At 59.0% G+C, this 26,124-nt stretch overlaps 2 protein-coding genes across 3 annotated transcripts; both read left to right on the forward strand.

The window, feature by feature from the left end:
* The first annotated feature begins 10,177 nt into the window (after positions 1–10,177).
* On the forward strand, positions 10,178–13,313 carry LIPT2 (lipoyl(octanoyl) transferase 2). Its single transcript, XM_075140451.1, has 2 exons — positions 10,178–10,691; positions 12,634–13,313. Exons 1-2 carry the CDS (start codon positions 10,214–10,216, stop codon positions 12,864–12,866), a joined length of 711 nt encoding a protein of 236 aa, XP_074996552.1. The 5' UTR covers positions 10,178–10,213; the 3' UTR covers positions 12,867–13,313.
* On the forward strand, positions 10,618–17,199 carry KCNE3 (potassium voltage-gated channel subfamily E regulatory subunit 3). 2 transcript variants are annotated; one of them, XM_075140453.1, is made up of 2 exons: positions 10,618–10,691; positions 15,969–17,199. In XM_075140453.1, exon 2 carries the CDS (start codon positions 15,982–15,984, stop codon positions 16,297–16,299), a length of 318 nt encoding a protein of 105 aa, XP_074996554.1. In that variant the 5' UTR covers positions 10,618–10,691; positions 15,969–15,981; the 3' UTR covers positions 16,300–17,199. The 2 variants fall into 2 exon arrangements, with proteins under 2 accessions (XP_074996554.1, XP_074996553.1); XM_075140452.1 differs by lacking the exon at positions 10,618–10,691 and adding an exon at positions 13,476–13,795 and having other exon boundaries at positions 15,969–16,791.
* Positions 17,200–26,124: the final 8,925 nt, after the last annotated feature.

The raw sequence follows: 26,124 nt of genomic DNA on the forward strand, positions 1-26,124 counted from the left end.
CAGCTCATGCAAATCGTGCTGACATGGACCCACTCCCCTCGATCCCCACGGCATGGCGTGCACTGGCACTTCTGAGATCACCTGCTGCGATGCCTTAAAGAGCTGAGCGAGCTGAAGAAAAACCCATTATAAAGAAATAGCTGGTTTTCGGGTGAACGGGGTTGCATGATCGCAGGAGCAGCCGTGCTCTCGCACAGCTCCAGCAGCCGTAGAGCCCCAAAGAAGAACCGCTGGCCAGGAGGGCACACGGCGATGCCACCCGATGGGAGCCACATTTTGCAGGAGTGCACCTTGCGCTGGGCGAAGTCACTCGCTCCACGAGAACTCCAGGCGGATACGGATCCTCACTTGAACGCAACAATTTTTCACCTGGCAAAGGTGGGGGAAGGAAATTGCACACGTTTAATAAGTGTTAAAATAAACTCACGTGACGCACATGGCCCCGCAGCGTGCTAGAGTGTTTCTCTCGTGGTCACAACAATCGCATTATTCAGCTGGCATCGTGTTTGTTTTGCTGGTGACAAAATTATACACATCCTCTTCCTCCTGCGGTCCCGTGCACTTTCCCTCACACTCTCGTTCTCTCTTTTTCTTCGTTTCACTGTAGCTATTCTTGTACTGTGACATTTTGCTCCTGGATTGACATTTGCGTTGGGTTTGCGGAAGGAATGTGCAGGTCTTAATACGTTACTCAGCATTTTTTTTAAAAAGTCCCTTTTCATCTTTTGTTTTTTCCTCCTTTAAGTTTCCTGCTTTGAGCTTTCTGGATGATTTCCTGACTGGGTTAACGTGCCTGGTAACTGTAAAATCACACTTTTCACCTTCAGGGCACGGGGTGTGTGTGTCTTGGGATTGCAGATTGGCTTGAGGGTAAGAAAGAGTTTATTGAAGTTCTTAGCTGAGGATTTCTTTTCTGTTTACGAAAATGGCTTGGGATCTGGGTCTGACCTCACTCGTACCCGCTTTATACTCTGAGGTATCTCACTGGGCGTAAGTTGAAGCAAGAGAGGTTCAGACTGGACGTAAGAAGCAGCTTTTTCTCCATGCGGATGGTCAAGCCGTGGGACAGGGGACTTGTGCATCCCTGTTCCTGGAGGTTTTCAAGACCTGACTGGACAAAGCCCTGAGCAACCCGGCCTGATCTCAGAGCTGACCCTGCTTTGAGCAGGAGGTTGGACCCGAGACCTCCCGAGGTCCCTTCCAACCTGAATTATGATCCTACAAACCTCTGCGATACCTGCTTTGCAGCATGGAAAAGAGAGAAGCAGCAGGTGTCTGGTATGGAAGAAAAGAGAAGAAAGGGTAGGAATTCATTAATGCCTGAAGATTTATGCTTTTGAATTTAAAAAGGCCTTGAAGATACCGAGCATTGCTAAACAGCATTTTTAAAATTTTAAAACTCTTTCCATTCGGAATCTAAAGGCATTTAACAAATAAAGGCAAACACAGCTGTTTCCATATCACACCTGAGTACTCGCCTCTTCTGACTCCTAATTAGTCTCCTGCCTAGTCTGGGTCTCAAATTCCCACAGCTCAACCTCCCCTGGCTCGTTTTCCAACAGAAGGTCACAGAGTGCAGGGAAAAAAAGATCATCTGAAGTACAGCCATCCTAAAGGGATCCATCCCAGCGCTTCCCGCGGGATCCGGCTCCCTGCTGCACAGCGTGTGCCTGCGGCCGGCGCAAGAGCGACCTGCCGGCTCTGCAGTAAATCGGATGGCGTTTGGGGCTCTTGCGCACCCCAGCGCTGCACGGATTCCTTCGGCGGAGGCAGAGCGGGTTGCTGGGGTGGGGGGGGGGGATATCTGTGAAACAACTGCCCAGATCACCCCTAACTGCCAGCGAGGGAGGATGAGGAGCAGGGAGGGTGGGAGGAGGTGGCCGTAATTCAGAGAAGCTGGCCCTGACCTGCAGAAGTCCTGATGGGGTGAGGAAGAGACAGGAGAAATCAGCACCTCACGCTAGTAAGACGGAGGCAGCCATTGCATTGCTATCTGGAAGGATGCTGTGGCGGGTTCGTGGCCTCTAAGCCCTGCTTAAGCTCAGATTTGGGGCAAAAAAGCAGTGCCTTCTGACCCATACCTGTCCCTCATGATGCCAGCCCCGCTCTCCTTCTGGTGACACTCAAATAGCAAATACACAGACAGTAGAAACTGCAAACCTGCACCTGAAAGTAGCAGAATGCAGCCACGCTTTTATATTTTTAAGGAATATTATTGATTTGAACATGACTAGAACAGCAACCGCTGCAAATCTGTGTGTGCCAGTAAAAACGGAGTAGGTCTCTGAGATGTCTTCTGAAACGAGGTTCCCTTATTGCCGCTGCAGCTCCCGGACGGACACTTACGGGTTCATCTGTTCCTTGTCACAGGTCTGATCCCTGGCCGTTGGAATAAATGATCTTTTTTCCACTCTGGTGTCTGAAATAAGACCTTTTAAAAGAGACAACTGCTTCAGAGCAGAAATAACTTCTCTCGGGAGATTAATCCCTGAAAAACATTCTAAATTGGCAGGTTTTTGGCAGCAGAAAGAGAAGACAGAAGGAATAGCAATTTTTACCATCCCAACTGTCACTTTTCACATTTCTGTGCATAGAGCACGAAGAGAACAGTATCAAATCGAAGGCACCTGGAAATTCATATGGGGTAGAGATAAAAATGAAGAAGCTGAGAGTGGGGTGTGAAGGACTTCGCTTACCGGGATGGCGGCACCGAGCCTTGCTAAGCGAGCCAGGAGCACACACTTCTGTTTTCGTAACATTAGCTCCTGCCCAGTTGATGCTCATGTTATTAATCCCCTGCCCACATCAGCCCCTGCCTGCGTCAGCCCCTGCCTGCATCTGCCCCTGCCTGCACTGTGATTGCCGGAGCGGTGTAGTCTGGCACAGCATCTGCAGTGGTCCACAGAGCTGCAGGTTCAGGACGGGGTTCTCCTCCTGGTTGTGGCACAACCGTGATTGCAGTATGATTTCTCTCTGCCTGTTTTCCCGCTTGTAAAATGGATCCTGATCTCCTTGGTAAAATATTTCGAGATCTATCGATATGCACTTGCTCCACCTTTTTCTTCTTCTGTTGTGCTAACTCCGAAGTTTAAGCATCAGCTCCCCCAAGGTGTGAAAAGCAGAGAGTCAACAAAACAAGGTTACTTCAAAAGAGCCAAGTTTCTAGAGGACACGCGGACAAGCAGGTCTGAATCCCCGATGTCGGAAATGAGCAACAACCCGTCTGAGCGACTTCTGCTCTCGCCTCTCGAGTCAGAGGCCGTGTGAAAGTGCACTGGAGAGTTATAATTCGAGAACAATTTGAGGCTTGGCTCTACTTATAATTGGTACCAAAGTTTTTTGGATAAGGTATCCAAGACACAAGTTATTTGATGCAACAGATGAGTGATTTCAAATCAGCACGACTAGGAGGTGAAACGCCCTCAGTGCACTAAAACAGCCGTCCCTTGCAGCCGGCCTTGCTCTAATCTCTGTATGTCTGGATTGCAGCTCTGGAGACATGTCACAGAATCGCAGGGTCACAGAATGGGTTGGGTTGGGTTGGAAGGGACCTGTAAAGGTCATCTAGTGCAACCCACCTTTCCCCGAGGGCGTTGGGAGGGAATTGCTTGGGCTGAGATCTCATAGAATCATAGAATCATAGAATCATACAGGTTGGAAAAGACCTCTAAGATCATCGAGTCCAACCGTCAACCCAACACACCATGTCCACTACACCATGTCCCTAAGGGCCTCATCTACACGTCTTTTAAATACCTCCAGGGATGGTGACTCCACCACTTCCCTGGGCAGCCTGTTCCAAGGCCTGACCACTCTTTCAGTAAAGAAATTTCTCCTCATGTCCAATCTAAACCTCCCTTGGCGCAACTTGAGGCCATTTCCTCTCGTCCTATTGCTGATACTTGGCAGAAGAGACCAACCCCCACCTCGCTACAACCTCCTTCCAGGTAGTTGTAGAGCGCGATGAGGTCTCCCCTCAGCCTCCTCTTTGAATCTCCAGTTCATACAGGCAGGATCTGGGTGGATGTGACCCGTAGGCAGAACCGCTCCTGCCCCCCCCCCCCCCCGATCTATTCATTGACTCAAAGAACCGCGTTCCCGAGGCTGTGACAAAGGGGAAGAAAAACAAGGAAACGCACGTGTGAGGCTGTGCCGCGGGCTGCGTGCGCCGCGGCTGCGTTAAGGGAGTAGTTAAGGAAGCTCCTTGCTGTGCCTGGGGAGCGGGGTCAGAGCCGGTGTGAATTTTTGTGTGGATTGTGCTTCTCTTGGCGGTCGTCATCTTTTGACCCACCTTGGAGCCGACGTGGCAGGCAGCTCCGCTCCTCCGAGCTTACCGTGCCGCCGGGCGCTGGTGTCCTGTGCAGGGAATTTGGCTGACCCTTCCAAGGTATCGCACAGGAACCTGCGGGCGTGCAACTGCTGTAATAGGTATCAAGGAAAAATAAATCCATAGCTTAAGGCTTCCCAGCACCACCTCTTTACGCACCAAGCCAGGAGACCTCTCCATCACCGCAGGTCTTGGAGACCCAGCTGGAAGTCAGGGGGGGTGGCCAGCCAGGATCAATCCCCACCGGTGATGGAGGAGGTGACCTCTGAGCTGCTTCCAGCCCTACGGGAGAAGGGAGGCACGCGGTGACGGTTCCAGAAGCAGCCAGGAATGCGCCGACGTCTTTGGGATAGGATTTTTCTTCTCAGCTTGTATAGCCCGTAGCACAGCTGGACTCTAGCCCACGCGCCAAACTCCTGCACGCTTCAAATAATTAATGTAATTAGCACATGCAAACAGAGCAGCCGTTAGCCCCGTTGCTGGTGTGGCCCTCGAGTACAATTTGCTTGAAAAAAAAAAAAAGGGATTTTGCCGAAAGGCTTGGGGCTGCGCGGGGAGGGGGCTGCCGTACCTGGAGGTGCGAGGGGCAGCCCAGGCTGGGCACCCTGCTCCTGGCTCTGCCTGTGACACCAGGACAGCTCCATCACCTCTCTGTGACATCCCGGCCTTGCCAAAGTCAACAGGAATTTTGTCCCGGACTTCACCGGAGCCAAGACGTTGCCCTTTGCATCCGCCTGTAGCTCCCTCTTGCCAGGCACCTGTCTCACAGCCACCACCTCTGTCCTCACCTCCCCTTCCTGCTATTAAGCCCTGACTTGCGTTAGCGCTAAAGCTCCCCGCGGGAGGCTCTCGTGCCAGAAAAACGGGCTCTGCCGTCAAAGGAACTGGTGAGGATTCAAGAGACCCGGCTGACGTTTAAGGTACCCAAAGGAAAAGGTAGGACAGAACAGCAAATTACCCTATCGTGAAGGAAAAACCCACACTTTAAAAATACTCAAACCCTGATAGAAAGATAAAACGTGAGCCATCCGTGGCTCCCATCCGTAGGAATTTCCTCCCTGCTTCAAAAGCAGGATATTGACAGTAAATACCCCCGCGACGCAACCACGCTCATCTCTGTCGTCTTATTTACGAGGATCCCAGACCTATTACACACAACTCTCCCCATCTTACGCATGCAGCGCCGCGGCAAGCCAAAAAGGAAGAGCCTTTGGCTTTCATCTCCAGCAAGAAGTTGATGCTTAATCATAAAAAAAAGGAAATAACTCGATACACACACAATGTTGGTGCAAAATACGAGTCTCTCCTGCCAAGGGCAGAGACCCGGAGCAGCTCTCCTGAAGTCGGTGGTCGAGGCGATGATCCCACCCGAGACAAGCTGGGTGCTGCTCGTATACGAGCTGATACAACAGCCCGGTGGGGTTTATGGTGGCTTTTTCCCCCATTTTTTTTTCCCCAGACCATATTAATTTTATAATCCATTGAAGCTCTCGCTCCTTTTCATGGAGAAAGTTGAGTAAACAAAGGGAAGCGCCTTCCCTTCCTTGCAAATACCCGCACAGAAGTTAACGCCGTTAACAGACGACAGCCGAATCACCTGCGGCGACAAAGGGTAGATGACCAGCGAGGCGTATTTTTGATAAAAACAAGAGTTTATTAACACAGTCGATTGCTCTATAAAATCCAAACGCACTTTCACACGCTTAATCCGGTCGATAACTTGGAGGGATTGCGGGCTGGGAACGGTTTGCTCAGGTTTTAATGGTTGACTCATTAGTGGTCCGACCAGACTTGCATATTTTCTACATTTGTAATAAATAGTTAAGGTGGGAACATTTTATCACTTTCAAAGTCGCAGGGTGACGAACTGCGGCGCACATCAGCGCTCCAGCAGTACAATAACTTTATTTACAGTCCATGACCTTGAGGAGCCACCCCAGAATCCCAATTTCACCCCATTTTGAGCATTTTGAGTCTGCGATTGCCCAGCCCGCCCCGACCCAGCCCCACCAGGACGCCCCGTCCCCGTGCCCTGCCCTCACCCCCTGCCCGTACCCCCCCCCCCGCTGCGCTGTCCCCCCCCTCGCCCCGTCCCCCACCCTGCTGCCGTGTGCCCCACACCCTACGGCGAGGGGTGCCCTATCTCTCCTCCCCATGCCCCCCCTCCTGCAGCCCTGGGCCCTATCAGCCACCCCCAGGCCCCTGACCTCGTCCCCGTGCCTTATCCCCCCTCCCCAGGCCCCGTCCCCTATCTCTAACCGCTGTCCCCAGGCACAATCCCCCTGTCCCCAATCCCCTGTCCCCATCCCCTGTCTTCTATCCCCCACCGCAGGCCCCATTCCCTGAACCCTGTCTCGGGCCACGTCCCACGTCCCCAGGCTCTGTCCTCCATGCCCCAGCCCCAAACCACCATCCTCTATCCCCATCCCCTCTCCTCTGTCCTCCATCGCTGTCCCCATCCCCCATGCCTGTTCCCTCTCCTCCCACCCCTGTCCCCAGCCCCTGTGCCTGTCCCCCATCCTCCATCTCTGTCCCGTCCTCCATCCTCTGTCCCCATCCCCTGTGCCTGTCCCCATCCTCCATCTCTGTCCCCTGTCCCCCATCCTCTGTCCCCATCCCCTGTGCCTGTCCCCTATCTCCCCATCTCTGTCCCCTGTCCCCCATCCTCTGTCCCCATCCCCTGTGCCTGTCCCCCATCCTCCATCTCTGTCCCCTCTCCTCCATCCTCTGTCCCCATCCCCTGTGCCTGTCCCCCATCCTCCATCTCTGTCCCGTCCTCCATCCTCTGTCCCCATCCCCTGTGCCTGTCCCCCATCCTCCATCTCTGTCCCCTGTCCCCCATCCTCTGTCCCCAGCCCCTGTGCCTGTCCCCCATCCTCCATCTCTGTCCCCTCTCCTCCATCCTCTGTCCCCATCCCCTGTGCCTGTCCCCCATCCTCCATCTCTGTCCCGTCCTCCATCCTCTGTCCCCATCCCCTGTGCCTGATCCCCATCCTCCATCTCTGTCCCCTGTCCCCCATCCTCTGTCCCCATCCCCTGTGCCTGTCCCCTATCTCCCCATCTCTGTCCCCTGTCCCCCATCCTCTGTCCCCATCCCCTGTGCCTGTCCCCTATCTCCCCATCTCTGTCCCCTGTCCCCCATCCTCTGTCCCCATCCCCTGTGCCTGTCCCCTATCTCCCCATCTCTGTCCCCTGTCCCCCATCCTCTGTCCCCATCCCCTGTGCCTGTCCCCTATCTCCCCATCTCTGTCCCCTGTCCCCCATCCTCTGTCCCCATCCCCTGTGCCTGTCCCCTATCTCCCCATCTGTGTCCCCTGTCCTCCATCCTCTGTTCCCATCCCCTGTGCCTGTCCCCTATCTCCCCATCTGTGTCCCCTGTCCTCCATCCTCTGTCCCCATCCCCTGTGCCTGTCCCCTATCTCCCCATCTCTGTCCCGTCCTCCATCCTCTGTCCCCAGCCCCTGTGCCTGTCCCCCATCCTCCATCTCTTTCCCCTCTGTCCCCTCTCCCTTGCCCCCTATCCCCCCATCCCTGTCCCCTGTCCCTCATCCTCCGTCCCCAGCCCCTGTGCCTGTCCCCTCTCCCCCATCCTTGTCCCTTCGTGGTGGTGCATCCCCCCCCTGCCCCTTCTCCTGGGCCGCTCGTTGATCTCAGAAATTCCCCTGAACCCCCGGCCTTGCTGTACCGCGCCCGGCGGCTGAGCCCTCCTTGAGCGGGTCAGAAACTCTGCATGGCTGAGGCTGGGAACGTGCTCCCGCTGCCCGGCCCAGGTGCCCAGCAGAACAACACCGAAACCTGCAGAATTTTTAGCAGTCACCACCTGGGACTGCGGCCCGGGGGGCAATTCACGGCAGGCTACAGCCAACCCCCTTGCGAACCTCTAACCGCTGGTCCTAAGGGAGGCCTTGGAGCTCGCCGGGACCGCAGCGGCTGCGCCCAGCATCTCCCTCGGAGTGGGAGCCTCTCGGAGCTCGCCACCTCTCTGCTCTGCGATGTTCGGAGGAGCGTCGCCGACGACGGGACCTGGCCTGAACCCCTTCTCTCCTCGAAGCTCAGCCCTTCGCCCGTTGAGAAAGAAATGCCCAGACATTCGACGTGAATGTTCCTTCATGGAACTCGAGGGGAATTTTTAACAGGTACCTTCTGTGTGTGTATATATATATATATATTTTTCTGTCTGTGTGTGTGAACTAATAATAAGCATGATTTGTAATTAAGTCATGATTGTAGTAGACTCTACTAACTTACTTTGTAAATGTTAAATTAGTTAATAATTAAGTGCTGCTAAAATATTGTGACTCACCTTAAAGCTGTGACTGAACCCTAGACTGCTGCTAAACACATATAACCCCTAGACATAAACCGTCGCCCGGGTCTGAGACTAGGGGCAGATCCAGCCGCACCTCGGCTCCTCTCGGAGAAGGAGTTTGGAAAGCAAGGGGGTCTGCTCTGAACCTCCTGACCCAACGGGAGGGTCTCCCTTAACCTTTCCGTCCTTGCTCTCTGTACAAATCACTCCAACACAATCATCACAGACTTTCCTTTGTATGCTTCATCCGTGTAGCCAGGGATAGAGCGGACCTTGCCATCGAGCTCTGTTAAGTCGCGCTTTTGTAAATCTATTAAAATCACTTTCTGCCGATACCTTTGACGGTCATTTTTTAAGCGGCCTCTAAACCACTCATTCACGACACCCCTGTCCTCCATCCTGTCCCCATCTCCCCTGCCTGTCCCCTATCCCCCCCACCCCTGTCCCCGGACCCCTCTGTCCCCATCCCCCATGCCTGTCCCCTCTCTCCCCATCCCTGTCCCCTGTCCTCCATCCTCTGTCCCCATCCCTCCTGCCTGTCCCCTCTCCTCCATCTCCGTCCCCTCTGTCCCCGCTCTCCCTATCCCTGTCCCCTCTCCTGTCCCCATCCCCCATGCCTGTCCCCTCTCTAACCATCCCTGTCCTCCATCCTCTGTCCCCATCCCCCGTGCCTGTCCTCTATCCCCCCATCCCTGTCCCCTGTCCTCCATCTTTTGTCCCCATCCCCCTGTCCCCATCCCCCTGTTCCCCCATCCCTGTCCCCTGTCCTCCATCCTCTGTCCCCATCCCTCCTGCCTGTCCCCTCTCCTCCATCTCCGTCCCCTCTGTCCCTGCTCTCCCCATCCCTGTCCCCTCTCCTGTCCCCATCTCCCATGCCTGTCCCCTCTCTAACCATCCCTGTCCTCCATCCTCTGTCCCCATCCCCCGTGCCTGTCCTCTATCCCCCCATCCCTGTCCCCTGTCCTCCATCTTTTGTCCCCATCCCCCTGTCCCCATCCCCCTGTTCCCCCATCCCTGTCCCCTGTCCTCCATCTTTTGTCCCCATCCCCCTGTTCCCCCATCCCTGTCCCCTGTCCTCCATCCTCTGTCCCCAGCCCCCGTGCCTGTCCTCTATCCCCCCATCCCTGTCCCCTGTCCTCCATCTTTTGTCCCCATCCCCCTGTCCCCATCCCCTATCCCCCCATCCCTGTCCCCTGTCCTCCATCTTTTGTCCCCATCCCCCTGTTCCCCCATCCCTGTCCCCTGTCCTCCATCCTCTGTCCGCAGCCCCCTGTCCCCATCCCCTATCCCCCCATCCCTGTCCCCTGTCCTCCATCCTCTGTCCCCAGCCCCCGTGCCTGTCCCCTCTCCTCCATCTCCGTCCCCGCTGTCCCCTCTCCCCCCCCCCCGGCCCCTGTGCTCCATCCCCTCTCCCCGTGCCGGTCCCCATCCCCTCCTCCCCGCCGCCCCGGGGCTCCCACCCTCCCCCCAGCCGCGGAGCTCCGCACCGCCCTCCCCGCCCGCCACCTCCCGGCGGCCCCGGCGGCCGCGGCCTACCCCTTCCCCGGCCGCTTCTCCCCGCGCCGCTGCCCGCCGCCATGTCGCGGGGGCCGGTGCGGGTGCTGCGGCTGGGGCTGCGGCCCTACGCCGAGGCGCTGCGGGTGCAGGAGCGCTGCCTGGGGGCGGCGCGGGCGGCGCGGGCCGGCCCCGGCCCCGGCCCCGGCCCCGGCCCCGGCCCCGGGGAGAGCGTGGTGCTGAGCGAGCCGGCGGAGCCCGTCTACGTCTGGGGGCTGCGGGGCGCCCCGGAGGCGGAGGCGGCGGCGCGGCTGCGGGCGCGGGGCGCGGGGCTGGCGGCGGCGCGGCGCGGCGGGCGGATCACCTTCCACGGGCCGGGGCAGCTCCTCGCCTTCCCCGTCCTCGACCTGCGCCGCCGCCGCCTCCCGCTGCGCGGCTACGTGGCGGCGCTGGAGGCGCTGGTGCTGCGGCTCTGCCGCCGCCTCGGCCTGGCCGCCGCCCGCGCCCTCCCGCCGCCCTTCACCGGCGTCTGGATGGGCGACAGCAAGCTCTGCGCCATCGGTGAGCGCGGCGGGGGGCGTGCAGCGGGGGGGGTGTACCGGGGGGTGTGCACCGGGGGGGTGTGCACCGAGGGGGGGTGTACCGGGGGCGGGCATGCACCGGGAGTGTGTGCACCGGGGGGGGGCGTGCACCGGGGGGCGGCATGCACCGAGGGGGGGTGTACCGGGGGGGGCGTGCACCGGGGCGGTGTACCGGGGGGGGCGTGCACCGGGGGGATGTGCACCGAGGGGGGGTGTACCGGGGGGGGCGTGCACCGGGGGGGGGGCGTGCACCGGGGGGGGCATGCACCGGGGGGGTGATGTGTACGGGGGGGGCATGCACCGGGAGTGTGTGCACCGGGGGGGGGCATGTACCGGGGGCGGGCATGCACCGGGGGGGGTGTACCGGGGCGGTGTACCGGGAGGGGGCGTGCACCGGGGGGGGCATGCACCGGGGGGGTGATGTGTACGGGGGGGGCATGCACCGGGAGTGTGTGCACCGGGGGGGGGCGTGTACCGGGGGCGGGCATGCACCGGGGGGGTGGTGTGTATCGGGGGGGGCGTGCACCGGGGGGCGGCATGCACCGGGGGGGGTGTACCGGGGGCGGGCATGCACCGGGGGAGTGTGCACCGGAGGGGGGGCGTGCACCGGGGGGGTGGTGTGTATCGGGGGGGGGTGCACCGGGGGGCGGCATGCACCGGGGGGGTGTGCACCGGAGGGGGGGCGTGCACCGGGGGGGTGGTGTGTATCGGGGGGGGGTGCACCGGGGGGGCGGCATGCACCGGGGGGGTGTACCGGGGGCGGGCATGCACCGGGGGAGTGTGCACCGGAGGGGGGCATGCACCGGGTGGATGTGCACCGGGGGTGTGTGCACCGGGGGTGTGTTTACCGGGGGGGGCATGCACAGGGACAAGCACCGGGGAGGTGTGCACCGGGGGTAGACATGCACCGGGGGGGGGGGATGTGCACTGGGTGGGTGTGTACGGGGGGAGGGCATGCACGGGGAGGGGGACATGCACTGGGGGGCGAGGTGCACCGAGGGGGCATGAACCGGGGACATGCACAGAGGTGGGCATGCACCGGGGGTGTGACACCGGGTGGGGTCCACTGGGGGGTGTGTGCATCGGGGACATGCAACACGGGGGGGGCACGCAGGGACACGCGTGTCCGGGGAGGGCATGCACAGGGAGGGGGCATGCGCCAGGGAGGACATGCAGGGGGGCATGCACCAGGAACAAGCACAGGGGAGCATGCACCAGGGAGGTTATGCACAGGGGGGCATGCACAGGGGCACATGGACGATGGGGAGGCATGCACTGGAGGGGGATGCACCATGGGGAAGGCATGCACCGGGATGGTTATGCACAGGTGGTGCATGCATGGGTGAGGTACTCACGGGGGGGTATGCACTGAGGAGGGAGGGCAGCACAATTTGGGGCCCTTGTAGCCCGGAACAAGGGCCCTGCACTTTGCAGCCCTGCACCTAGGCCCTTGCACCCAGGGTGCCTGCAGCCTGGTCCCCAGCCTCACCCCCTTCCCCTGTCCCCCTCCGCAGCCCCTGTGCTGTTCCCCTGCAAGCCAGGCAGGCCCTGCACCGCAGCCCCATGTCCTGCACCCCCTCCTGGAGCCCTGCACCCCAGCCAGGCTCTGCAGCCTGGTCTTGGGGTCCTGCAGCCCAGACCCCACTTTGCACCGCAGCCCCGTGTCCAAGCCCACTTGAAACTCCAGTAGTGGGAGGTGCTGGGGGATGCAGGGGCAGGGTAGAGGGAGTTTGACACGCTGCACCCCATCTGCCCCAAATTTGGGGAGTCTGTCTGTGGGTTAGGGGGTTTCCCTGGCTGAATAGAGAGCACAGCATGCGGAGGGGGGTTTATAGTGGCCTGAGCAGCGCGGTCACTAAGTAACTCATGCTGGGGCATCCCTGGGGATGGGCACTGATGGGTGGGTGCTTTGGCCCCTGCAGGGGTGCACTGCGGGAATCACATCACCTCCCACGGGCTGGCGCTGAACTGCTGCACCGACCTCACCTGGTTCGACCACATCGTCCCCTGCGGGCTGGAGGGGAAAGGCGTCACCTCGCTCAGCCGCGAGCTGGGGCGGCACGTCACCGTCGACCAGGTCCTCCAGCCCTTCCTCGACTCCTTCCAGGAGGTGTTCGACTGCACCTTGGTCTTTTCGGAAGACACCGGAGACTAGGAGAGCCGCGGCACCTCGGCTGGGTGTTTCGGCAAACCCTCGGTGCGGCCGACGAACGGCGCGGCAGCCACCTGGGGCTTTATTGCGAGACAAAAGCTCTCGTGCCTTTGCCTATAGACTGTGCGTGAACGGTGGCACAGAGGTTCGGGCTGTTGCTTAAACATCCACACCTCCATCAGGGCTGCTCTCCCCAGCCCCGCAGGTCTCCATCCCTCGGCTGAGACCTCCAAGAGTACCACGTCCCTGTCGCTCGCTGGGGAAATGCCCGAACAGACGCTTTTGTGGTTTTTTTCTGCCTCTCTCCCTCAAAAAATCCAAAATTTGGGTGAATGCTTGCACGCCCTTTGGACAAGAGGAAGACGGACCAGTTGGTCGAGCATCCTTCTCTCACTGCCGCATAAAAAGAGGCAGATTTTCTATAAAGGAAAATCTATTTTCTGCTGGGAACTTTGGCTGCCGATCCTTTGTTCGTTTATTTACCCCGAGACCTCATGAATAATGACCTTTTTCTCGCCCAGTGCCTGGAGAAATCCTTGCATGGCAAAGATCCTCGCCATGGTGTCGGGGCGGGTGGAAAAATCACTGATAAGAGGCTGTAAACAGTGCTTAAAAGGCCACGGGAGCGATGGCGATGCGGTGGGAAAGCGGGAGGAGGAGGGAAAAGGGTCGGGGTGCCCGAGGAGAGGAGCCGCAGCCATCCCAGACCTCATGGGACTGCGCAGCGTGGGATCGAGTGTCCCGGCTGGGTGACGGTGACCTGCTCCTGCTGGGTCCGTGGTGCTGGAGCAGATGTCGCCGGGGTCCGTGCAGGCGGCCTCAGCTCCTCCAAAATCATTGCCCCGGCCTCAGCATCTGCGTGGGCGAAGGGATGCGGCTACCCTCGGGTCCCGATAGCACTGGGTTCCGTGCCCATCAATGCAAACCTATAGGTAGACACATATAAACTGATTTTAATCGAGAGGTTTCTTAAGGGGTAAGAAGCCAACCTGAGACTGAGCTCCCCGGGGCTGCCTGCTGCCCCTCAGGGATGCTCGTGGCTTTCCCAGTGCGTGGGCGGGAGGGGCAGCGCCCAGTCTGGGCTCCCCAAAACCTTCCCCCGTTGGTGCGTGGCACGGCCACGGGCCAGAGAAGCCTCTGCTGGGTCACGGGGAGCAGCCCCGCAGCCAGACGGATGCTTTGGGATCAGGAGAAATGGAAAATGGCAAATAAAGTTCCTGCGCCCTGCTCAGAGCAGGACCTGACCCCCACCCGCAGCCCCTCACCACTGCTCCGGGCCTTGCCCCACGAGCTTTGGGGTTCCTCTCCTGCCTGCGCAGCGCTGATGGCTCCCCACGAGCCACCCGTGGGTGCCTGCCCGTGGGCACCCACCCTGCAGCCCCCAGGGGTTTCGGGTGGGCAAGGGGCACAGCTGGGAGCAATGGGGCTGGAAGGGCCCCGGGGGGGGGGCAATGGGGAGGAAAACCCCATTTCATGGCACCGGCTCAGCACCAGGAGGGGATGGCGAGCGGGGACGAAGGCTCGGTGCCCGGTGCGAGGGCTTGGGGACAGCGGGGACGGCCGGAGGAGGGACAGGAAAGCGTGACCGGCAGCGTGTGCCGGGAGGGAAACGCGGGGTCCGGCTCTCCCGCCCCGAAGGGCCTCCGGTATCCGGCCGGGGCGAGGGGGCCGCGGCGGGACCCACGGGGCTGGGGACAGGCTGGTGGCCCTGGGTGGCTTTGGCAGGTGGCTCTGCCCCGGGAAGGGGAGGAGGCTGCGCGGCACTCCCAGCCCCGCCGGCATCCCCCGCCGCCGCCCCGCGATGCTCCAGTCCCGGCTCAGCCTGGCAGCAGCGCGGGCAGGGAGGGCACCCCGGGTGAGTGCGATCCCCCCTTCCCACCCCTCCGGCCCCCCTTCCCCTCCCTGGCCCTATGCCCCCCCTAACGCGGGGTGCCCCCCGTGCCGCACCCCATCTGTGGGTCCCCTCTTGGGATAAATCCAGATCTTGCCCTAAATCTCCCAAACTCAGCCTCCTCTTGCTTCAAACTTGTTTCTAAGTCAGGAAGAGAGCCAGGTCTGAGCCCATCCCCGTGGGCTCGTGGCTGCTCAGCCCCTTCTTCCTCCTCGCTGCTGAGGTCTCGTGCTGGGAGGTGCACCCTGGGTTTGGGGTGACCCTTTTTTTGGGGGGGGGGTCAGCTGCCTGTGCATGGGGCAGAGCTGCCGGTGCTGCAGGCAGGGGGGGACGGGGTGGATACCCCAGGGGACGACAGCGGTTTGTGGGGCTGGTGTGTCCTGAAGGATGGCACACGTGGGGGACCGTGTCCCCGCGTCCCTTCCTGTCCGCGCTTGCTCCGAGGCCCCAGCGAGGTGCGAGGGTGCGGAAGGGCACAGAGGGCACATGGGGGCCAGGGTGGGCTGGCAGAGGGGCACCGTGTCCTGGGGGGGGTCAGAGGGGGTCTGGGACCCATGGGGAGAGAAATCTCCAGGGGGGTTTAGGGCAGTGACCCCTCAGGATGGGTCCACGGGGGCACGTGGGGAGCTGTGCCCCCCTGCCAGGGTGGTCGCAGCTCCTGGCCCTGGGCTGGAACCAACAGGGAAAAAAGGGGGTCCCTGCTCACCTTGGGGGACCCGGCCTGGAGCGAGCGGGGTCGATGCATGGCAGGATCAGTCCTAGAGCTGTTACTTAAGATGAGGGACCCCAGACAGCCCCCCTGGGGTCCCTTGGGTGCCGGCTCTGCACCCTGCAAGGCTGCAGGACACAGGTGGTGCTGGACACAAGCCCCCCGTCCCCCCACTTCCCTGGGGGAAGCAGGCTTTGAACTCAACCCGGGACAGCTGTGTGTCCCCACTGTCCCCAGCCCCGGGGAGGAGAGGGGGGCAGGCAGCTGCCCTGAAGCTCCAGGGGCTTTATTCCATCCATGGAAGGAGTGAAATTTGGGGAGGGGGCTGCCACAAATGCAAAGGGCTTGGATGCCCCCGCTTCTACTCTTGCTGTGTGACAGAGGAGGTTCTTCAAGGACCATTTTGGAGTCATCGCTGGGTCTGGCAGGACATCCCCAACATCATCCCGGGGGCACTGCCGCCACGGGGGCAGCCCCAGCTGAGCCTCCCTGTCCTTCCCCGCAGGCTGGACGAGGACATGGTGGAGGACAACCAGACGGAGACCTGGCACCGAAGCCTCCAGGCAGTGCTTAATGCCTTGAACCAGACGCTGCACGGGGTCATCCTCTGCCCCACCGACTGCCCTGCCACCACCGTCGCTGCCGCACGCAACGCCAGCACCCGTGCCAGCCATCCCGGCCGCAACGACAACGCCTACATGTACATCCTCTTCGTCATGACGCTCTTCGCCGCCACGGTGGGGAGCCTTATCCTGGGTTACACCCGCTCCCGCAAAGTGGACAAGCGCAGCGACCCGTACCACGTCTACATCAAGAACAGGGTCTCCATGATCTGAGCCCGGCCCCGACGCCTTGTCCCCTGCGAGACGGTGGGTTTGGGGCCACCGTCGCTGTGGGATGGGGCAGCGCTGCTGGCCAGCCCGGCCCCAAAGCTGCTGGGAAACCCCCCCGGTGCCCCCACGGAGGTGCTCGGCCCCGGTGTGAGCAGCGCGGGGACGTCCTGGCCGGGCCACGGCTCCCGTCTGGCAGGAGCCGGCAGGGTGCGACCCATGGGCAGGTCCCAGTCCTGCAGACCCACCTTGGCTGAGCTCTGGGGGGACGGGGATGGCAGAGGCAGCTCCTTTCCCACTGTGGCCTGCCGAGGCTGGCAGGGGTCTTCAAGGAGAAAAATTCACCATTTCCCCACTTGGATTGGCCAGCGTTGACCTCCATGGGCTCACAGCAGCTTTGTGACATGGGCTAGCGGACATTTCTGGTGCTAAAACCCTGTAATTTTTGAGCCGGGCTGGGCCCCGCTTTTCTGGCGGGGAATTAAAGGAGGTGGCGGTTTCTAGTGGGGTCGCGTTTGCTTCTTCTCCGAGCAAAATCTGCATCGGGGGTGATCCACGGGGCACCCCTCTGTGCCGGTGCCCTGCCCTGGCTGCCAGAGCCTGGGGGATGCTGTAAGGGCTAAACCTGCTCCCTGCGTGCTGCCGAGGGGGCATCAGGGGCAACGCCTTGGTGGCATCGCAGCCCCTGTCCCAGGACAGGAGATGCTTTCTCCCCGCCGCTGGCCGGGGAGCATCGCTCGAGCCGTGGGTACACGCTGTGAGCATGGCCCTGGCCGGAGGCATCCGGCTCCGCGTGTCCCCGAAGATCTCTCCGGGTTCCGGACGGTGATGCCGAAGTTTTTCCTGCTTCCTTCCTGCTGGCGGCTGTAGCTTTGGCCTTTTGTACCGCAGGTCCCAAAGGTGTTTTCCACGGGGCGAGGGCGCAGCGGCAGACGGGAAGGGGATGTTCTCGGGTCCTGCTGGGCTCCTTGGCTTTGGCTCCGCTATTAAGCTGGCCAGGTTTGGGACTGGCCTGTGGAGTGGCTGGTGTCCAGGACGTCCCTGTCCTTCAAAACAGGCTGGGGGGCAGTGCTGGTGACACAGTCCCTCGCACGTCTTAACCTGTTAATAATGGCATAATTAATGTCTTTAATTGCAGCTAGATTAGCTGACCCATAGGGGCCTTTCCGCCTGCATTCAAAGGTTAAACACGCTGCAATGCCTGAGCCAAACTGTAATCCAAAAAATAATACTGGATGTGAGCGTGTTTGGGGTAGGGCTGGAAACTTTGGCACCGGAGGCACCGGGACGGCAGCAGCTCAGCGACCAGTTCCTGATTTCCCATGCCCTCGGCTTGGGGACAAAACCCAAGGCAGGGGGTTTTGGGGAGCCCTCAGGGGCTCCCCGCTTTGGGTTTGAGCCCACTGTGGGTTCTGAGCCGGGCACGCGGTGCCGGTGGGGCTTTCTGGGGGCACAGGGACAAACACCACCAACGTCCCCCGGCACCTGGCCCAAGCGGGAAGTAGCTCGAGAGGCTTCACTGTGTTTGTCTTGCGGTTGCAGTGCTGGGAAAGGAAAATAAACCCTTTACCTGCAAATAAATCGGGGGAATCGGGCCAGGTGGGGACAGCTGAGACAGCAACCCTCCGCCGGGTTGCTTTGTGTGAGCACACACCGCGCTCAGGTCTTCTCCACCTCCACGGTGTTTGTCCTCCTCTAATACTGGCTCCTCCGGCCGGGATAAGCCGCGGAGCAGCCACTCGCACCAGGGCCAGGATGGGGGTCCCCATGGTGGGACGGGTGCTGAATGGTGTGGTACCCCAAAACCCCCTGGTGATGTGGTCTTCTTGCCTCTCCTGATGGCCACTGGCCCTCCCGGGAGAGGGGCAGGCTGGCATGGATCTAGTGACCCCAGAGTCCCTTCTGCTGCTATGACCGGGGTGGGACAAGGCTGTTACAGGGTGGCATGTCATTAAAAAATTTTAAAATGCTGCTTTTCCCTAATCCAGAAGACTTTAAGGGGAAAAAACCCTCCTGCAGGACATAGCTCCTGCGGTGATCGTTATTCACCCGGTTTCCTGCCCATCGGCAGCTCCTCCCGTCTGTCCCCACGGTTAAATTTGGACCAGAGTCTGCAGCAGGGCTGGGGGCATGCCCTGGGTGCCCCCACCCTGGGGCCTCGGGCTGGACGCTACCAGGCTGGGTGACAAGGTGCCAGTGCCACCTTGTGGCAGCTGCCTCGGGGTCCCTGCGCCACGGGCACCTGCTCCTTCCTCGGGGCCCCCTGGTACCCCCAGGGCCAGAGCAGCTGGGCTTGTCCCCATGGGACCCACGGCTCCGGGCTGGCTGGTGTCCCCTTGGGACCCACAGCTCCGGCCTGGTTGGGTGTCCCCGTGGGATCCACGGCTCTGGCCCGGTTGGGTGTGCCCGTGGGACCCACAGCTCCAGGCTGGTTGGGTGTCCCCGTGGGATCCACGGCGCCGGGCTGGCTGGTGTCCCCTTGGGACCCACAGCTCCGGTCTGGTTGGGTGTCCCTGTGGGATCCACGGCTCCGGGCTGGCTGGTGTCCCCTTGGGACCCACAGCTCTGGCCTGGTTGGGTGTCCCTGTGGGATCCATGGCTCCGGGCTGGCTGGTGTCCCCTTGGGACCCACGGCTCCGGCCTGGTTGGGTGTCCCCGTGGGATCCACAGCGCCGGGCTGGCTGGTGTCCCCTTGGGACCCATGGCTCTGGGCTGGTTGGGTGTCCCTGTGGGATCCACGGCTCCGGTCTGGTTGGGTGTCCCCATGGGACCCACGGTGTCCCCTTGGGACCCACAGCTGTGGGCTGGCTGGTGTCCCCTTGGGACCCATGGTTCCGGTCTGGCTGGTGTCCCCGTGGGACCCATGGCTTTGGCCTGGTTAGGTGTCGCCATGGGACCCACAGCTCCGGGCCGGCTGGTGTCACCTTGGGACCCACAGCTCTGGGCTGGTTGGGTGTCCCCATGGGACCCATGGCTCTGGGCTGGCTGGTGCCCCCTTGGGACCCATGGCTCTGGCCCGGTTGGGTGTCCCTGTGGGACCCACAGCTCCAGGCTGGCTGGTGTCCCCTTGGGGCCCATGGCTCTGGACTGGTTGGGTGTCCCCATGGGACCAACGGCTCCGGGCTGGTTGGGTATCCCCATGGGACCCACGGTGCTGGGCTGGCTGGTGTCCCCTTGGGATCCATGGCTCCGGGCTGGTTGGGTGTCCCTGTGAGACCCACAGCTCCGGGCTGGCTGGTGTCCCCTTGGGACCCACAGCTCCAGGCTGGTTGTGTGTCCCTGTGGGACCCACGGCTCCGGGCTGGTTGTGTGTCCCTATGAGACCCATGGCTCCGGGCTGGTTGGGTGTCCCTGTGGGACCCACGGCTCCGGGCTGGTTGGGTGTCCCTGTGGGACCCACAGCTCTGGGCTGGTTGGGTGTCCCCGTGGGACCCATGGCTCTGGCCCGGTTGGGTGTCCCCGTGGGACCAACGGCTCCGGGCTGGTTGGGTGTCCCCATGGGACCCACGGTGCTGGGCTGGCTGGTGTCCCCTTGGGACCCACAGCTCCGGGCTGGTTGGGTGTCCCTGTGGGACCCACGGCTCCGGGCTGGTTGGGTGTCCCTGTGAGACCCACAGCTCCGGGCTGGCTGGTGTCCCCTTGGGACCCATGGCTCCAGGTTGGCTTGACAAACTCATCCTCAGCAGGGGGTTGCGCTGGGCTGCTGAGGATGCTCAGAGGGGTACAGAAACAGGGAGATATGAGGGGGAGGACAGATTTGGGAGCATCCCGAAATGGGTTTGCTTCAGCTGATGGAGGAAGGATTTTGTGACTAATTAGGTGCTCATCCCAGAGCTCAGAGATTCCTCGTCAAAGCCAATGGGGCTCTGGCCTCGCTCCCTGTGCTGCAGCCGCAGGAGCAGACGATTTCTGGGTAACGCTCATGGGGTTTTTTTTAACAGCAAGGAGACGCACTCAGGCACACAGAGAGGAGAGCTGGGGAAGCGCTGACCTTGGCTGAATCACTAAATCCAACTGTGCAAATCATAGCTGACTACATTCGGGTTTTAAGCAATGCAGCTAGAAAAAAAAAAATAGGGCTCATGGGAGGCCAATTTATTTAAGATTTTTTTGCCTGGCACGCAGCAATGAATCACAGGTGAGACGATGTCTGTAGCAGTTTGCCTGGTACTTGGAAAGGGTATCGAAATGTCGCGTGTATGAAATTCAGGCTGACCTTGGCTTAGCGGAGCAACGGTAGGATTGTCGGAGCGACGGAAATTGCAGAGGGCTGTTCCTGGGACTGCTTTGATGCTGGGCATTTTGATAAGAAATGTGCAAGGTGAAACAGTAGCAGTACAGGGACTGATAGCGATGGTATCGCCGAGCGATGCCAGCGGGTATCAGTGAACGTTTAGCTAACAGCATGAGGTGCCTCCGGCAGTTTGTGATATACTGGTTTTGAATACGCGGCACAGCAGGACTGAGGTATGAGGTGTGTTCATGGGGAGCTGCTTCTCCGACGCTCGGTGGGGATCCTGCGCTGCTGACGGGGCCAGCGTGCAGAAGAGCAGACTGCTGGCCTGGGAAGGGCACGCTGCTCTCCCGTCAGGCGTGCCGAGCCAGGCTCACACGCAACAACGCTTATTCGCAGCCCGTGGTAGACAGGGGTCATGATGGGGAAAGTTAATCTTGGGAAACATTTAAAAAAACAAAGAAAAGGGAGGGAAAGGGAAAGCGCTCCCAGTTCACAGCAGGGCAGCGAAGTGATGGACAAGCATCCCTGCACTGCAGCAGATGGAGGCCAGACAAGCATCTTCCATGTTCCAGCGGGGGGTTCCCCTGTACTTCCCCGGGGTAACTTCCCCAGGCCTCTCTCGCCCTCCCTGTCAGCTCTTCTTGCTGGTTTTGCTCACTGTGCTGGCTGGAGCACGCCGTCATCTGGGGCAGATGCTGCAGCACGATTTGGCTGGTAGGTTTGGTGCATAGATACCACTGGGTGATGTTTATTTGCTAATTAAATGACTGTTAGCTACTAAGGAGTTCTAATGAGCTCTATTTGTCCCATGCATAGAGCTACAACTCAATGCTACAAAGCGAGGGGTGGAAAAGCTGGGGAGGGGATTAGGGGCAGTTCATGCATCCGCGGCAATGGCTACCCACAAGAAATCGGACATGAAGCTGTAACGGTGTCCTGGCTGCGCAGGTGCAAGGCTGTGGGGCTCAGTGCTGCGGGTGCTGGACGAAAGCCCTGCGGAAACACGAGTGGTTTCAAGCAGTGACGTTACTTATTCATTATTGCCCATCTTCCTCCAGAGGGAGAGCAGAGGTGGTGTCCTCCTGCGAGGTAACTCAACCAGCCCTGCTTGGAGATGTGGTTGGCCATCGCCAGTGCTACCTTAAAAGGATTTTCTGGGAGGTGACGAGGCCATTATCATGGGAACGGGGCCACCCCGGACACACAAGCTCTTCCTTCACGTCAGAAACCCTCAGTGTCTGAAACACATCCATTTCTTCTAAATATATCTGTTCCTCTCACCAAAGATGCAGCCTGTTCCTACAATCTGCCTTGCTGATAGCCCTGCAGCGTCACGGCTGGAGTGACACCCTTGTTCAGAGGGATGAGAGAAACAAAAGTGACTTAAATCAAAGAATCTGACCCATTTGGAAGCTCTGCAGGAATTGCCATGCAGGGTCAGTCGCTTGAAGTCCCCCGTGGGCCTTTTCCTCTGTTTTCTGTCATCCTGCTGCTTTAGATGTCCGTCCGTCAGAGTTGCCTCTCTCACACTGGACTGGTATCAGATGCTTTAGATAAAGATGTGGGAAACTAAATTAATTATGTGCAGGCATGAAAAACATTTATTCTGTCCCTCTCCATTTTCTGTCTGTCCGAGCTAGTCCCCTCCAGCCCCTCTGCGAGGTGGGGTTTGCGTGCTGCTGGCAGTGTGGGATGCATCTCTGCGGCGGCAGAGGGAGCACCGGTTCCTGATGGCTCTTCTCCAGGGGATGCTCAGCACAAAACCCACCTCTGACATGTCCCTCTTCCCTAAAGCAGCTGTGATGTTTGCTGCTGCAACATTTTCACCCACAGAGCTTCGCCGAGCAGTGCTGGGCGCAGCTCCCGCTCTTGCCTAACGCAGATAAGTTCATTTCACAAAGTTTTTTTTAAAGTACATGATGGAAAAATGCAGTGTTCAGGAGACTTTGGCTTTCTGAGCCCCTGGGCAGAGCACCATCTCCCTTCCCTGGTGTCTGGTACCGCGGTGGCCTGCACGTGCGATGGCACAGCCGCCTGCGTGCGTTCCCAAATTGGCACTGAGAGCTGCCAAATTAATTCACAGAGGAGCTCTCAGCAGGCAGTCAGGATTGGGGGCTACGTTGGACCCTCTCTACGAGTCATCTTGCGCTCATGGGTAAGACACGGCCCTGGCCTCCTTTGCACCGTGGCTGTTCCAGCAACACAGGTCTGTCTGGCTCCCCTTTTTCTGTTCCTTTTTTTCCTTTTTCTCCCCTATTCTCATCCAGGCGAGGGGAAAGAGAGACCCGGGGTCAGTCCAGCTGAAGGATGATATGCACGTGCTTGTGATAAACTATAGCAATGTTATCAAAAGTCTGGTCATAAAAGCAACCGTTGGGACTGTGCAATCATGGGGCAGTGCAGTTCAGCTTGACCACCCTACGGGTACCTACAAAACCTGCACCGCATGGTAAGAAAAAGCAGCATTTCTTAGTTAAGATCAAACATCATTTATTTTTACTGACAATCAGGAAATCCCAGACACCCGGGATCTCATGTACTCCCCTTGCAGAAAGTTTTCAGTACAAATTTTCTCAGTTTCACACAACTTACCCCATACTTCGGGATTAATTGAGGGGATAAATCGGGGTGAAAAGCCTGATCCATACTCCTTTCTTGTTCTCTCACCAGAGGCAATCGGCCCATCACATCTCTTTTCTGCAGACGGGTGCGGCTGGTGGACAACTGCTCAGCAGAGCACGCACGTGGGCTATTAATACCTAGAGGGAAGGATTAAAAATAACCAGGTCTGTGTTTGGTTTCTGGTTTGGAAAGGACAGGCGTTGATATACGAGGGGACTGGTGACCAAAGCCGGGCCCAAGTGAGCGGGAGGCGCCGAAATTTCCTCCAGTGAAATAGGAGCCCTGGAAGGAGCCCATGCCCCGAGCGAGGGGCAGATGTGGAGAGCTGGACCAGAGGGGTGCTGGGGACGGGGATGCTCACCGCGGCTTTCCTGCACCTACACCTGGCACCCTAACCCACTGCGCTGCTTGGCCTCGGTAAATACCATTGCCCCTATGTGCAGTAGTTGATTAAACCCTAGATTAAGTGCTTAGTCACGAGAGCCTATAAAATGGTTTTTATCAGCTAGGACGAAAGATTGGGGTGCGAAGAGGTGATGAGCCCGAGTTCCTCTCTGCTTGTTGGCTCGGGGCGGCTGTCTCGGACACGTGCCCGCAGGCAGAATCGGACTTATGGTGTGGTTTTGGCTCCAGGCTGCCCGTTAGGAAAGATCTCACCGGCTGCGTTTGCCGGTTGCGGTGGGGCCCGTGAACCGGGGAGCCGAGACTGCAGCAATGGCGCAGTCCTTTGGGCTGAGAGCGGAGGTTTTTCCAGCGGCTGCACATTACATACTGCTTTTAAAGCGTTATGCTCCTGAGGAAGCTGAGTGTGTTGTCAGTGCTGGAGGGTGCAGGATGAGGCCTTCCCTGGGCTGACATTGTGAAGCACCAAGCCAGGGGCAGCTGCAGAATTTGACAGCCGTTTCCTAATCTCAGCAGTCCCTGCTGCATCCTTCCCACCTGCCAGCCCGCTCCCTTTCTTCATGATCTGCCTGCGGGGTGCCTGCACTTCTTCAGGACAAAGCACTTTGGCTGCTTTGACCCCAGATCGGATTAAAAACGGCATTCAGGCCCAAAAAGGCACCTGCCCCTCCCCGTGCAGCACGCTATCAACCGGCAGGGATGTCATTACTGCCTGCGTTTAGAGTTGCGCTGCCTTTTTGGCCACACGCTACTCCGAGAGAGGGAAATGGAATGCTGTGTTATTGCCAGGTAACGCAAGCGGCACATGAGAACAGGGTGTTCAGGGTACATAAATAATAAAACAAAAGGTGTGCCGCAGAGCGAGGGCATGCACAGTGCCTGCTGAGAGGCTCGGCAGCGAGCTGGTGGCATGCGCTGGGTTCATCCCACATGATCCCAGCTCACTGCAGATACTGGGGGCAGAAAAACAACCTGGGATATCATGGGAGCCCTGGGCCATTTGCAGGCGATCTGGAATAAACTGTGTGCGGAAAAATTGCCATGGAAACACTGTACCGGCTGGGTTTAGCCCCGAGGCTCTCTGGTGCAGCGCTGGGCAGAGCTGTGCGATCGATGGAGCTAACCCAGTTTGTTGTGGGTGAGGATTTGGTCTGCGGTACCAGATCACTGAGGGTGCTAACGTGACCGTACAGACCGTTTTTATTTCTGATATTCAGTGACATCACTGTGTGCTTAGCCATTCTTCTGTGGAAAAAAACATTAAACGCATTGGTAAGAACAAAATATGTGCACCGTTGTTCAGGGGTGCTGCAAACCCAACCCTGCCAGGAGGATGGATACATTTAAGCATGTGAAGGAGAACGGGTACGCGTCTGCATTGCATAACTGCAAATCCCAAACAGGAGCTATGTGTTACTAACGAGTCTCTATTAACTCACATGATTTTGTTTACATTAGAAGAAAACTCTCATTTTGGGGGCACATGCTGGTTTTTGCCAGGAAGAAGTCGTTCCCCCCAGCTGAGCCCTGCCACGGTCCCCGCTGGCTCTGGCAGCTCCCAGCACACGAGCCGGCGGCTGTCAGCAGCCTGTCAGCCCTTCTCCTCCCAGCCCGGCTCGTATTCATCGCTGGCAACGTGGCCTCTCCCGTGGTTTTTAGCCCCCAGACCGTTTGCTGCTGCTCAGTTTGGTCTGAGCATGCTGTGCCTCAATTAGGCGAAACGATACGTGAGGGTGAAAACTTAGAAATGTTGGCTTTCCTTCATTTGCAGATTAATTTCCTATTTTCTGGCTTTCCTCCACAGCCATAAGGACTGGAAATTTTGTCATTAGTAATAGGTGAAAATAGAGATTTCTGCTGACAACATGCATGGCCAGCGCGTGCAGGGAGGTTCAGCAATCACCCCGAAGTGCCCGGGAGAGCCGTGATGTGCTGGGCCCCAGCGCAGCACAGTCCAGAATCATGCCGGCTTCTTCGCTATTGCTCTCCGCGACCGCACGAAAGCAGATGGGACTCAGTTTAACTTTCCTGTAGCAACATAATCAGCTTTAAAAATTCTTCTGGCGGCTGATTAACCCGCAAATACATTGGACTTAGTTGTCATCACCCGTGAGGTCAGTGTTTTCTCCAGGCCAACACAGCAAATCTCCATAAGCGCGATCTAAGCCATATCACCTATAATCTTTTTATATGATTGCCCTGCTGTGGTGGTGCATTCCCCCGCTTCTCCTGGGCTGCTCGTTGATCTCAGAAATTCCTATGAAACCTCGGCCTTGGTGCGCTGAGTCTGGCGGTTGAGCGCTCCTTGACTATATCAGAAACTCCGCATGGCTGAGGCTGGGAGCGTACTCCCACTGCCTGGCCCAGGCGTCATCTTATCTGAGTCGTAGCTCAATTGTAGCAACACTGAAACCTTCAGAATTTTAGTCACTACGGCCTTGAACTGTGGCCAGGATGCAAATCTACAGATGATTGCGACCCTATAAATGGTGGTCCCAAGTGAGACCCTTTGAGCTCTCCTGGACTGCAGCGGGCTGTGCCCAGAATCTCCCCCTGAGTGGAACGCTCCT

The sequence above is a fragment of the Calonectris borealis genome, chromosome 1, assembly GCF_964195595.1.
Source record: "Calonectris borealis chromosome 1, bCalBor7.hap1.2, whole genome shotgun sequence".
In the NCBI taxonomy this organism is placed as follows: domain Eukaryota; kingdom Metazoa; phylum Chordata; class Aves; order Procellariiformes; family Procellariidae; genus Calonectris; species Calonectris borealis.

Bases quoted from the DNA above. Each gene is read 5' to 3' on its own strand.
- LIPT2 (XM_075140451.1), top strand. From the start codon at position 10,214: ATGTCGCGGGGGCCGGTGCGGGTGCTGCGGCTGGGGCTGCGGCCCTAC. The intron at 10,692-12,633 runs GTGAGCGCGGCG...TGGCCCCTGCAG, and splicing joins CAGCAAGCTCTGCGCCATCG to GGGTGCACTGCGGGAATCAC.